At 42.2% G+C, this 14,527-nt stretch overlaps 1 protein-coding gene across 2 annotated transcripts in view; it reads left to right on the top strand.

The window, feature by feature from the left end:
* Positions 1-14,527, top strand: part of TEX2 (testis expressed 2) — a 101,164-nt gene that overhangs the window by 31,484 nt on the left and 55,153 nt on the right. For both annotated transcript variants that reach the window (XM_080682315.1, XM_080682316.1), the window contains exon 2: positions 12,313-13,975. In XM_080682315.1, the coding sequence (XP_080538441.1) occupies positions 12,338-13,975 (1,638 nt within the window). In that variant the 5' untranslated portion in view covers positions 12,313-12,337. The remainder of the gene's footprint in view (positions 1-12,312; positions 13,976-14,527) is intronic.

Genomic DNA, 14,527 nt, shown 5'->3' on the forward strand with positions numbered 1-14,527 from the left:
CCGTGTCTTTGAAACATCAATAGAGCCCCAGTTTGGCCATCAGGCTTATGGTGCCTCCAGAATTAGACAGTTGGGTTCCACGCTGTGTACTGGTTATGGAATGCTATTTGTGCTTATTTCCCCTGATCTACCAAGAAACAATTTTTCTCTTGTTTCTTTGTGCATCCAAGTTTCTTTTTTATCCCACTTCCTTTTCATTTCTGCCTTCTGTCTTGCTTGGGCCTTGAGATAGCAATGAAACAGACTTTCAGGAATGGGCAGCTATGGAGGCTCTGGCAGGGGCCTTACCCTGAGTCTGGGTGGAGTGGGCATCAGGACCAGCCACAGGAGATGAGGCCACCACAGAAACAGTGCAGGCACATGTATCAAAGATCAGGAGCAGAACTGTCTACTCCAATTGTGTCCTGTGCCCATGGAAGCACCGGCCACCTCTGATTCCTCTCTTAAAATATCTGAAGTAGTTGATTGATTGACCTTGATGGAAATCGGCCTTTTATTATTATTATTATTATTATTATTATTGTAGGTATAGAACAGTAGCCTCTTACAAAGCAGTTGCCTCTGAAGTAGTGCCTTCTAACGTAGGTGTAAACTAGTGCCCAGGAATAGCTGGTACTGTATCTCCAATTGAGTTCCTGGTGATTTTATCACCTTTTATTTTCTCTCTATGTGTGTAATGTGTTCCTGATATTCCAAGTTGATAAAATTACATGGTAGGTATTAGCTGGTGTGGAGGAAGACACACTGTGCACACACAGGCTGTGATTACTGGGGAATGTTTTTCTAATAATATGTCTTCCAATCTCCCCTCCTCAATTATGATAAGCCCTGAGATGGGGAGGAGTGGCTGGGTCATCTGTGTGCAGATGTTCAGTAGGATTATCTGGTACAACTCCCCTATACCCAATTCCAAAATGCATCTGCCCTTTGAGAACTAGGATTAAGAAAGTGATTAAGGCTGGCTGATCAGTTGTCCCACTGCAGTCTGCTGGGTAGAGCTGACCTGGGATGGTGGTTCCAGCCTGGCATCTGCAAAGGAACCCATGGAGCCAGGGGTACATTTTCATTTCAAAAGGCTTAGTAGAAACTATACATTTACCTGGGATAAGGACACAAAAGCTATCCAAATCATCAAGTTTCCTTACCTTTGTTTGGATTGCAAGTCTATATGGTTTCATGCTGATTCCAAGTTCTGATTGGCTGTGCATGACATAATAAGAATTTCTGGGACATGACTGGTCTAACTCTAGACATTGTTCTAGCGTTGGTATCAGGTCTCATTCCTCAAACTAATGTGCTCACTACATTTAGAATGAGGTTGACCTTGAATGTGAGTGCCCTTGACTATCAAAATAAAGCAACTGGATTGTTTCTTGCTTTCTTAGCTATGCTTATTATCATCATCACACCTATGATAGTGATTTGATTTCATAATGTTATTATGAACCTTTTAATGTAGATTGTTAGGTAAAATTTGGATCAGCATTGAAATGGAAAAATTATAAACAGAATTAATCAATTACTATTAAATATCATTTGTTAGAATATTACAAAACATATGGCATAAAAAAGAGGTTGGTAAAACTATAGATCCTATCTAGTGTCCTTAGTTTTAAAATGATCCTTTTAACCAGCTTTACTCTAAAAGCAAACAAAAATAACTCACAGTAAAGCACCAACTATTATTATTTAGTCCCTGTAGCCTCCTAGGTTCTTGTTGATAGTACATTCTTTTTATGTAATTGTGTTTGATATATGCACATCAGCCCACAAGTTCTGCTTTCTCGTATCGTATTACAATGTGTAGACCTTTCCATAGTTCTACTTTGCTCCTCTGTTTATCATTCTTAATGGTCACAGCTGCCTGAACTAAACCCGCAGTCAGTCAGGACAATCTAGTTCAGGGGATTAGAAAAGGCTGGAAACAAGCTGTCTGTTTCATCCTAGATAACATGGCTGTGGGGTCAACTCTGGTCAAGTCGGCATAAATAAAAAAGATGTGCTCACACCTGCTGCTGATGCTGATAATAATAACTTTACATCTGCTAACTGTTATTTCTTAATTTTCCCAGCAGTCCTTGTAGGCACTATTATCTTCATTTTATTTACATATGAAGGAAAAAAGGCTTTTTGCTGTAACTTGTACAGGGTCACATGCTGGTAAACAGTGAAATTGGGATCTGAAGCTGGGTCTGTTTAATGTTTGAGCTCTTAACCAAGTTTTTCTGTGCACCATTGGGGCCCATCCAGTTCTCAGCTCCTTTAAGAAAACTAACCACCTTCCACCTTAATCCTTTCAACAGACATATTAATTGATGTTTATTAAGGTCACAGAGGCTTAATATTAAAACAAGATAGAGTAAAGCAAGCTGGTGTCCCTGAGAACTCCTATCCACATTAGGGATTTGTTAGTCTTCCTATGGGCACAGTGGTGTGAATATGGCCAACCCATATTCAGCCTTTCCTTTAGTTCTATCCTTTAGTTGGCCTTGAAGTCTCTCAAACTTGAATGGGCACAACAATGACTATGCAAGGTCACCTGAAGCATGTATACAGTACTTTGTGGGAAACTCATGATTCTTTTATATCAAGCATATGAAGTCACACACAAAATTATTTAAAGTATTCAAATATTTGAATGTATTTTCATGTACATATACATACACAAGCATGTTTTTAATAAATAAAAATAAAATTCTCATAAAATTGAAAAAAGAAAATATTCTTGGGGATAATTTTGGCTACAGATAGCTTTTTGCCCTGACCTTAGAACCTAACCCCCACTGGCAAGTGGCCACCAAGTTCCTATGCATGATAATTAGAAGTTATCTGTGTGCCCTTCTTTGTTTTCTGGACAAATTAGGAAGTTTCCCATATTCTTCCTCATGCCTTTTTGCGTGGTGATGCTTAGAAGTCACTGAAGCAGTCCCTCTGCTGCATGGGGTGGTCTAGAAGGAAGAGGTTCCTCTGACTGCTACCTGGGTTCCTGTGTGTCTGGGGGCAGGCAGGTCCAGTTCCTCTGTACTTTTCCAGGGTCTTGCTACTATTGAATGAGAAAATTTCACACATGAATTAAAGCAGAATTTGGGCTGCATTGAAAATTGTAGTTCAGACTCTAGAAATCTGGTTGGGGCAGATGGATGAGAAGTGTCACAGTTTACCCCCTGGGCCTTTGGCTTCATGTTCCCTAGAATTGTTCCAGAGTGTGAACAGGCCCTAGGATCCTGGTATTACCTGAACTCAGAAACTCAGAATGTTTTTCTTTTTATGTTTTAAATGGTGGTTCCATGTAGTTGGAAAGGTACATTTGTACTATAGTTAAGTTATAGTATGGACTATATAACTTCTGTGGGCCTAGGAACCGATTTCCCATTTATTTTCCTTTAGAATAAATTAATTTTGAATTTCAAACAGTTGACTTACTGATGAACTTTCAGAACTCAACCTACTCTTGTTTGAAGATTCATGTTCTATAACAATTTGCTTATTTATTCCAGCTGTAGAACCAGCCCTTACTTCTGGTCGCAGGTATCTTTACACACATTTCCCTCTTTTGCTCAAAAACCTATCATGTTCCTGTATCTCATCTAATCAACATTCTGGTTAGTTGTTGAAAATGCCTTCCCACCCTGCCTTGTTCGAGCATCAACCTATGAACCAGGAGGTCACGGTTTGATTCCCGATCAGGGCACATGCCCGGGTTGGGGGCTCGATCCCCAGTGTGGGGCGTGCAGGAGATAGCCGATCAATGATTCTCTCTCATCCTTGATGTTTCTCTCTCTCTCTTCTTCTCCCTTTCTCTCTGAAATTAGTAAAAATATATATATTTTAAAAATGCCTTCCCTTCTCTCCTCTGCCTTATCAAGTCCCGGAATCCTCTATGAAGTCAGTGATGTTTGAACTGAACTCCAGGCTTTCCCCCAAAACAACTCCAGCATCTCAGCTGACCTCCTACAATCCCCACCCCAATCATCCCCTCCCTAGCTGGCATGGAGATCCCTGGCAATGGTAGGCCTCATAGTGGGGATGTCTCACATAGATAGCAGTGCTAATGATTTAGAGAGGTTGGTACAGATGGTGGTTTGGTCTGAAAATACAGATAGTGGTATGATATTGAACAGTAGACCAGCTCTTTGCTTACCTTGCTGTCCTCCCCATAAAAAAAAAAAAAAAAAAAAAAACCAAGTAGAGTAGGAGGAGGATTGTGTGTGTGTGTGTGTGTGTGTGTGTGTGTGAGAGAGAGAGAGAGAGAGAGAGAGAGAGAGAGAATGTAGTTGTGTCTCTTAAGGATAGGTGTGCTAGAAGGCTCTGCAGGCTACTGTAGAAGTGAGGGTGGTGGGAACATGGAGGTAGTATAGTTTGAATCCACTAAAGGTTGAAGCCAAGAGACTGTACTTGGACTGATTTTTGATTGGAGTAAGAAAGAACAGGGGTTGGGGTAGAAAGCCCAATAAGAGTTCTGTCCTTATCACACAGCCAGAGCTGAGGACTCCTGAGCAGGAGTTATATTTTGTATAGTTTGGCAATGGGGGAGGGATTCGGGATTCTTGAGGAGGATTCACACCTGTTTTCTGTTGCCACAGCACACACAAGTGCTGATTATCTGCATCTCATTCTTAGTTGATTCTGTCATTAGAAGACACCTGTGACCAGAAGTAAGGGCTGTTTCTACAGCTGGGCTAAATAAGCAAGACAAGTCGGGAAGGTCTAGAACCGTGGTTGGCAAACCTAGGCTCGCGAGCCACATGCGGCTCTTTGGCCCCTTGAGTGTGGCTCTTCCACAAAATACCACGGCCTGGGTGAGTCTATTTTGAAGAAGTGGCGTTAGAAGTTTAAGTTTTAAAACTTTGGCTCTCAAAAGAAATTTCATTCGTTGTACTGTTGATATTTGGCTCTGTTGACTAATGAGTTTGCCGACCACTGGTCTAGAAGTAATTGTTAATGTGAGACAAACTGTTTCAATATTATTAGAAAAATATTTTGACTTAATTGCCTTTGGCACATTAATCAGTTCAAGTGCACTCTGTTTTCCTTTGCTTGACTTGAGCAGTTGCCAAGAATTTCTCTGGTGCAAAACGGAAAAGTGGGACTCTAAGTAGGTTCTGTTCCATTGAAACTGAATCATAGAATCACAGACTTAGAGAATTTAGAATTTACAGTGAAAGACCCAACGCTCAGGGAGGTGAAATGGATGAGCTCCATCACTGTCATGTGAGGGTCTTGGTCCTCGGAGCCCCTGCACCTGTTGTCACATGGCTTCACTTGGTATGTACTTCCAGTGACTGATTCTACTACCAACTGAGCATTGCCAGAAATGGGGAAGAATATTCGCAACACAACAGTAGAGAAAGTGTAAACTATCCATGATATACACAGTGAGTAAGAAAAGCCCTTGAGCAAGAAATATGAATGGCAAGTTAATAGAAGAAGAGAAACTGATGGGCAAAAACTTGAAATGATTATCAAAGTATTAACGTGCCATTTCCCCATGCACCAGATGGGCAGTAATTAAAAATAATGTTCAGGTTTGACAAGGGTTCGAGATGGACACTTTATGCACAGGTGGTAGGAATGTAAATTAATAAATTGGACAAATTGGCAAGACAGTTTTCTAATTATAAATATGGCCCTAGCTGGTTTGGCTCAGTGGATAGAGCATTAACCTGCAGACTGAAGGTTCTGGGTTTGATTCCAGTCAAGGGCACGTACCAGTTGTGGCTTGATCCCCGTCCCTGGTTCCAGGCATTCACTCACCTGAATCAAATGTTTTCACACAATTTTCAAACTTCTCAGGAATCTGGTTCTGGTTCTTAAGATTTAAATATATGTAAACCCAAACAAACACTTAACCTTTAAAGATTTTAAACTACAAGTTGATTCCCTGCCCCTTAAACTCAAATATTAATCTTCCTCCTGCACTCCCCAGCTGTAGTTAAACTCATTGTTTTGTGAGCCTCTTGTTCTGATTTGATTGACTTGTTCCCATCTCAGTGCCTTTGCCTGTGCTGCTCTTTCAGATATCTGCAATATTCTTCTTTTTTTTAATATTTTATTGATTTTTTTACAGAGAGGAAGGGAGAGGGATAGAGAGCCAGAAACATCGATGAGAGAGAAACATTGATCAGCTGCCTCCTGCACACCCCCCAATGCGGACATGCCTGCAACCAAGGTACATGCCCCCGACCGGAATCGAACCCGGGACCCTTCAGTCCGCAGGCCGACGCTCTATCCACTGAGCCAAACCGGTTTCGGCTGCAATATTCTTTTCTCCACATCTCTTCCCCCTGTCATATAATGACTTTTCTGCTAAAAAAAATTAAAAATTCCCAGACTTCTTTAGTTGATTAGCACTATCTGATTTGGGCATACCTGGCCTGAGTTTTCATTGCCATAGGGTTTTTTGCTTTCATATAGATGGCCTTATAATGATGTCTATCTGTTGTCTCCTTGAGTTCCCCAGTGGATGGCACTGGCATTATTTTTTGTAAAACTCCTTAGGCCTTTGCGGTTGTGCGGGAGGCATGACCTGGCTTTAAATGAGTTACTGTGAACTGAACTTGGATTTCATTATTAGAACCATCTAGCAATGTATAAAGCAAAATTATAATTGTGTTGTGCTTAAAAAATATATATATATTTCTTTATTGATTTCAGAGAGGAAGGGAGAGGGAAAGAGAGAGAGAAACAACAATGATGAGAGAGAATCATTGATCGGCTGCATACTCCCCACTGGGGATGGAGCCCACAACCCAGCATGTGCCTTTGGCTGGAATCGGGACCCTTCAGCCCGGAGGCCAACACTCTATCCACTGAGCTAAACCAGCTAGGGCTGTGTTGTGCTTTTGAACACCTTTTCCCTTCAGGGAATGTAGCACTCTTCCCAGGTGGGCCTTCCTCTTGGCAGGTAAAAGTTGGAGCGGTGGCTGAAGGGGTGGACCTGTTGTTTACTAGAGGTGTAAACCCTGTGTTGTGTTGTTTGCAGTGCAGGCCCCTGCTGGCCTGGAAGAAACATTGAGGGAACCTACTAATGGAAAAGGAGTTCCAAGTTGCTAACAATCAAGGCCTAAGTGCCTTGGGAGGATTGCCTACACTGGAAGTAGAGTAATTTTCTTGTTTCTCTCTCTCTCTCTCTCTCTCTCTCTCTCTCTCTCTCTCTCTCTCTCTCTCTCTCTCTCTCTCAACTAAGGCTAGAGCTAGTTCATTATCCACAATGTGAATATTGATTTTTGTTTTCGGAGGTGAAGTATTAACAGATTAGAATGGCTGTTGGCAATTTTCAGCTGCTGCATGGAATTTAAATGAATCAAGGGATAGCTGTTAAGATATATTTGAGATTTTTAGGCTAAATCAGACCTTCCTACCGTGGTTGGTTTTGACAAGATTCTCTGTTTCTTTGTAGCATCAAGGTGGAAAAATTGAGTCTTGAAGGCCTCTTCCCTACTTTTTATAACACCAATTCCTATTTTAAAATGCATAGATAAGTGTCCTGGCTGGTGTGGCTCAGCTGATTAGAGTGTCCTCCTGTATACCAAAAGGTTTGCAAGTTTGATTCCTGGTCAGGGCACATACCTAGGTTGTAGGTTCCATCCCTGGGGCCACTAGAGGAAGGTAACCAATTGATGTTTCCTTTCCTCCCCACTTCTCTCCCTCTCCTCCCTCCTTCCCTCCCTCCTCCTTTCTCTAAAATCAATAACATTGCTGAAACCGGTTTGGCTCAGTGGATAGAGCGTTGGCCTGCAGACTGAAGGGTCCTGGGTTCGATTCCGGTCAAGGGCATGTACCTTGGTTTCGGGCACATCCCCAGTGGGAGGTGTGCAGGAGGCAGCTGATCGATGTTTCTCTCTCATCAATGTTTCTAGCTCTCTATCCCTCTCCCTTCCTCTCTGTAAAATATCAATAAAATATATTTTAAAAAAATAAATAAAATCAATAACATGTCCTCTGGTGAGGATTAAAATACACACACACACACACACACACACACACACACACACACACGAGGTGTTAAGACATCCTCTGTAGTACAATGTGGCTTGCCTCTTTTCCTCTGCCAAAAGAAGTTTTTAAATGAAAACTATTGACTCTCACAAGCCATGCTAGTGATGGTACTCATACATCATATGTCCAAGTGCAAGCTTGTGCAGAGGCCACAAATATTTAACAGGCAGAATTTTACAAAGACAAAGAATTTTAATAATGGCTTTGAAAGATTTGTGATAATTCTGAGAAATGAGGCATATTCCAAACCAGGCTTGCCTCTTATGATGCTACTAGAAGCCCGATACACGAAATTCATGCATGGGTAGGGTCCCTAGGCCTAGCTGGCGATAGGGCCAATCTGTGGGGTGACAGGCGGGGCTATGGGGGGAGTGGGGGCCACTGGCACCCACCTTAGTGGACCTGGTGCTGCCCACTCATTGGCCCTGGCCCCCCGCCTCCGCCGCCTCCGATCGCCTCCCAACAGGGGCGATGCGGGGAGAGGGGCGGCACCAGCACCCACCTTGGCTGGCCTGGGGCCTGTGGGCTGGGGGCAGCTCCTGTGTTATGCATCTGTCCCCTGGTGGTCAGTGTGCATCATAGCAACCAGTCCTTCTGCCATTCGTTCGATTTGCATATTAGGCTTTTATTATATAGGATATATTACTGTACTTTCTATATCTGGAGACTACAGGCAGGGATACTTTGGAGATATTTTGAGTTTGGTTCCAGACCATTATAATAAAGGGAGTATTGCAATAAAGCAATTCATAGTCTTTTTGCTGATGGAGGGTCTTGTCTTCAGTTTGTAAAAAAAACAATATGACACTTGTGATGGGCAATAAAGCAAAGCACAATAAAACAAGGTATGCCTATAGTTTAATTTTAATTTTCAATTAAAATTGCTTCCTTCCCTCTCTCCTCTTTTTCTTCCTCCAGCACTTCCTCTAATTTAGTATATTAATTATAAATTAATAATGATGATAATAATGGATACATTAGTATTTGTTCTAAAGTAGAAGGACCAAGTAGTTGAGTTGGTGATAAGTGAGCAGCCTGGAGGGAACTGCTTTCTCTTTTTATGGCTCTGTAGGACCCCAGGATTAAATTGTTTCAAATTCAGCTAGAGGTAGGAAGGACAGTTATTAATAGAAAATTAGCCCCCCCCCTAAAAAAAACACACACTAAAACTTTGCCTAATTCAGAGGATATTATATCTGAGTCAATAAATACCAATATTGAGTCTTGAAATAGCTCTTTGTTTTTCATTGTACAGTGTGATTTATTATTGATTGGTTTTTTCATTGCCTAATTAATGGTAATAACCTTTTTGAGTGACTAGAAATAAAATAAATTTCATAGATGTTTGGTATTCTGACTCCAACTCTTCTGAGATTGGTAGCCTTGTTGGAATTCATGATAGGGAGGGCAACTGGCTGTTAGCTTCATGTTTGAGGCCTTTGTTTTTTATTAGTTCAGGTTAAATGGTAGGCATTGATTGTTCCTGTGTTTAGACTGGATAGATCCTGCATTAGTGCTGGGGAGAGAAACCCTTGTTGGAGGTTTTCTTAGTCTTAGTGAGAGCAAAGAATGTCTTTAAAAAGCATAGTAACTTTAATGGGAAATTACAGTCAAGACCTTAAGAAAGACCCATCAGCATAACAGTTTGAGATCTCCTGCTTCTGGAAACATATCTGACTGAGGCTAAGGCGCAGAGAGAATTTGGCTCTAAATAGCATTTCCCCCCGCCATAGGACCAATTCATACTGTTCAACCCCCAAAATTGTGCTCTCTGATTTTGTACCCGTGCCCACAGTCACCTTCATTTACAGCCACCACTACCTATGAAGCAGCCTCAGAACTACAGAGCCTTACAGATTACCCTTTATGTTATTAAGAAAATTTAAATAACCCTTATATTTCAACCTACTGAGAATTATCAAGTACCAACCTTTCTTTTTAAATTACCTCTATAATTTTCTTTTTAAATTACCCTTATAAAACTAGGTGACAGTAAAATGAAAAATATGTGTTGCACTTGGTATTTTTCTTTTTACTAAGCCCACACATCCATTGGCTTAAGAATAACAGAGAAGGATTGCCTTGTCTTTCTAGCTTTACAGAACACTGTAAAGCTATTGGAGTCTCCTTTTCTTGCAGCCATCAGCTCCTGGATTTAAATTGCTTTGTCTGATGGGTAGAGATCGGTCCCTTTTCCTGGATCCAGTGTGGATAGGAGAGCCTGAGGGTCATGAATGAGTGTGGGCAAAACTCTTTTGGAAAGTTTTTATGAAAGTAATTTCTCTGAAGCATTGATATTAAGAATGTGCAGTTCAGATGTGTCCTTGTGATGCTTGGGCTTTGAACTGCAGTTCTTCTCATTGTTAGATTATTTATAGTGATTCAGGATCAATGTTTTCTGTCCCCCATTTATCTTTTCTCTTGTCAGTAGTATCTCTTGTCAGCTTTTTGAACATGAATATTTAGCATAAGACTTAAATGTAGACGTTCTTCAAATGAAAGAAATAAGCAAGCACTATGATGTTGATTGACTGTGGCAGCATTTTATATTTTTCATCTCATGGCACACAAACTTATTACTAAAATCCTGTGGCAAAAAAATAAATAAAGATAAAATAAAATTCTGTGGCACACCAGAATTTCTAACAAAAAAAAATAGGTATAATTTTGATTCATTCACACCGATGGCTGTTGTATTGGCTGTTGTAATTTTCTAATTTGACAGTCTAAGGGAAAAGAGGTCAGTGTCCCTGACTAAATAATCAGGTATTGCATGTTTTAAAAATTTGTGAGGCACACCGGTTGAAAATCACTGGTCTATGGTATATTACTTGTTTAAGTGTCTTGTATTGTGAGCAACCACCTGTAAATGTAAACATGTAGGGTTTTAGGTGTGGAAAGGACTGGTGATCCCCCATTTTACAAAGGAAGATTATGAGACCCAGAGAGGTCTTGGCTTTTTCAAGATCCCACAGAGTCAGCTGGAAAGGGAGCAAGTACCAGAAGCCCTATTTCCTGATCCCAAAACTGTTCTTTCTACTCTCCCAGGATGCCTCTCTTGTACTGATGGTTTTCCACTGCTCCCCAACACCCACCTTCCACCCTGGAGGTAGAGAATAGACTCAGGTGCCAGGACACACCATGCCTATGCTCATCTTCATGCCTGCACTCATCTTCCATGTCTTTTTGACCCTTCTTTCTCATCATGCCCGTTCCACCACAACCTACACAGCAGTTTACAAGGCTGAGCAAATGTCCTACCTCCCACACTAATCTCACCCTCTTCAGAATACCTGAAGTCCACTCAAGTGTGTTTTAGCTTTTTTGACAGGATCTCTTTCCAGATTGTGGTGTTAATTTCAACTTTGTAGGGTCTATTAGGAAGCCTGGTGCTCAATAAATGGGCCTTAAGTGAATATGAAAAAGGTAATATACTAGATGTCAGTGTGGACTTGGTGTCTTATGTTTTGCTGCCCAGCTTTTCAGGTGTCTCTCTTCTCTATAATTAGCTACTTAGCTCCAGAAGGGTAGGAAGCATAGCCTCCTTGTCTGTCACAGTAGCCCTTAGAAGAGTTCTCTGTACAATCTTGGATTCAGTTTAAAATGTTTGCTTGTTCCTGAAGCCTCAGGACACAGCCATGTCTTCATGGCTACCTAAATATTCTGGCCTTATGGTACCTGCCTTTTGGAGAATAAAGAAGCCAACAGGTCATAGTAATTAGTTTACAGATTTTCCTTTCAACTCCTGGTACTTCGCTAATTACTTGCATTGGCAAGATAGGATATGTTGGTGGGAGATACGAGCCAAGTAATTGTTAAGATTGCTGTGAAAATTGCAGTGGAAGCAATAACCCCCCGGGTTAGCTTTTTATAGCTAGAAAACCACTGGTGAAATTTTTGTTCCAAGATTCTCAAAATCACCAGGATGCTACATTTTATCCTGCTGATCTTCTGAAGTAATGCTGGTAACATCTATGGTGCAGGTATTTCAAGCCTTGAAATATGGAATCGCTGATAGAAATGAGCCAGTTAAGAGGGAGGAAACAATTACTCAGATGATGTGAAGTAAGACAGATTGTATGGCATTTTTTAACACTGGTTTGTAGTTTGCTCATAAAAGAGAATGCCTAACTGGAATGTAGCTGGTGAAAATTAAACCATTAAACCTGCTCAAGTGAAAAGCAGTGGCCATCTGCCAAGTAAAAGCATAATCATTGTTTAGAAGTGAACTTCGTCTGTGCTCCTGTCTGCACATGGCAGTGTCTCCTGGGGAGAAACCACTTTCTGACTTCAGTTTTCTTGATGTTTTTACAGAGCCTAAGCCCTTGTGAAGCTGGCAATGACAAGTCTGAATGGGCGCCATGCCGAAAAAGCCATTGACATGCCAAAACCATCAGCCCCCAGAGTGCATGTGCAGAGGTCCGTGTCCCGAGACACTATCGCCATCCACTTCTCGGCATCCGGGGAGGAAGAGGAGGAAGAGGAGGAGGAGTTCAGGGAGTATCTTGATGAGGGGCTGGATGACCAAAGCATTGTAACGGGGCTTGAAGCCAAGGAAGACCTCTATTTTGAACCTCGGGGTGGCCATGACCCCACTGGCCCTGCCTCCCAGCCTATACTGGCAGATGGACTGTCCGAGTCGCCTGCTGTTTTGCCCGTCTCCGAGAACACTGTAAAGCTGTTGGAAGCCCCTCTGCCCGCAGTGCAAGTATTAAGTACAGTGCCATTGGCTCTGTCCCCAGGGTCATCTTCATCAGGGCCCTTAGCTAGCTCTCCCAGCGTATCATCCCTTTCTGAGCAGAAAACCAGTTCTTCTTCCCCATTGTCCTCTCCTTCCAAGTCTCCTGTCCTCTCATCCAGTGCCTCATCCTCCACCCTTTCCAGCACAAAACCCTTTATGAGTCTTGTGAAGTCCCTGTCCACTGAGGTGGAGCCAAAAGAACCCCCACCGCCCCCAAGGCACAGGCACTTGATGAAGACATTAGTCAAGTCTCTGTCCACAGACACCTCCAAGCAAGAGTCAGATACTGTGTCCTATAAACCACCCGATTCCAAGCTGAATTTACACCTGTTCAAGCAGTTTACCCAGCCCCGAAACACAGGTGGAGATTCCAAAACCGCACCTTCTTCCCCACTTACTTCTCCCTCCGATACACGCTCCTTTTTTAAAGTGCCCGAAATGGAGGCAAAAATCGAAGACACTAAGCGACGCCTTTCAGAAGTCATACACGAGCCCTTTCAGCTCCTTAGCAAAATTATAGGGGAAGAAAGTGGCAGCCATAGGCCCAAAGCCTTATCTTCAAGTGCTTCAGAGCTCTCCAATCTGTCCAGCTTGAACGGTCACTTGGAAAGCAATCACAACTACAGCATCAAGGAAGAGGAGTGTGATTCTGAGGGGGATGGTGAGGGAAGCAATCCCAGCATCCCCAGAAGTGACCACCCAAAGTCCATTGATGAGCCCCCAAAAGAGGTGGAACTGAAGAGTTCCCAGGTGAGCAGTTTAAAGGATTTAGGCCTGAAGACAAGTTCTCTAGTCCTTGAGAAATGTTCTCTGTCTGCCTTAGTGAGCAAAGAAGATGAAGAGTTTTGTGAACTGTACTCTGAAGAGTTTGATTTGGAAATGGACGGGGAGGGTAAAGTTGATAAGCTCCTAGACACACCTCTCAAGCCAGAGGAGCTGGCAGATGATGTTCCAACTCTTGACAGTGATGAGGAGGTGGACTTGGCCATGCAGCACCCAGAGTTACCCATGAAGACACTGGGCTTCTTCATACTGTGTGTCTATGCGTACCTCATCCTCCCCCTCCCCCATTATGTGAGTGGACTCTTTCTGGGAATTGGCCTGGGATTCATGACTGCAGTTTGCATGATTTGGTTTTTTACACCACCAAGTGCTCATAAATATCACAGACTACATAAAAATCAACAACACTGGAACACAGGAACTCTGGATATCAAAGAACCAGAAATACTGAAGGTAAGCAAGCCTTTCCACAGCAGCTGGCTAGTGCATGAGTTAGCTCACAAAGAGCCTTTAGACTCAACTGAATTTTTTTAGTCTATTGAGTTCATTGTCACAGGTTTTTGCATCAGCAGTGTTTTTAAGACTTTGGGATCTCTTTGTTTTCCAGGCACCCAAGAGATTTATCAAGTAAACTTCATTCTAGTTCAGGGTTTACTGATTCACCAAATAGTTTTTCAAGGATCTCCATGGCCCTAGAAAGTAGCATTTGCATCCAGTTCCTGTGTCATTCTCTCTCTAAACTTTCCAGGGATTTGCAACTTGTTGAGGATTTGTTATAGCTGACTTTGTTAGCATTAAATATTATTGAGACCCTGGAGAAGGGTTAAATACTTCCTAATGCAAGAGAAGGAAAAGGAGGAGGAGACAGCAAATTAATGTCAGTGGTTGGCCGCTGCTGGCTCTCCTCTTTCCTCTGTGCACAGCAGGACATGGGCTGGAGAAAGAGACAACATCTTTCAGTTCATGTCTGATCTCAGGATCTGGGCGTCCTGAGGGATGTCATTA

This window comes from Plecotus auritus (assembly GCF_963455305.1).
Source record: "Plecotus auritus genome assembly, chromosome: 7".
Lineage (NCBI taxonomy): Eukaryota > Metazoa > Chordata > Mammalia > Chiroptera > Vespertilionidae > Plecotus > Plecotus auritus.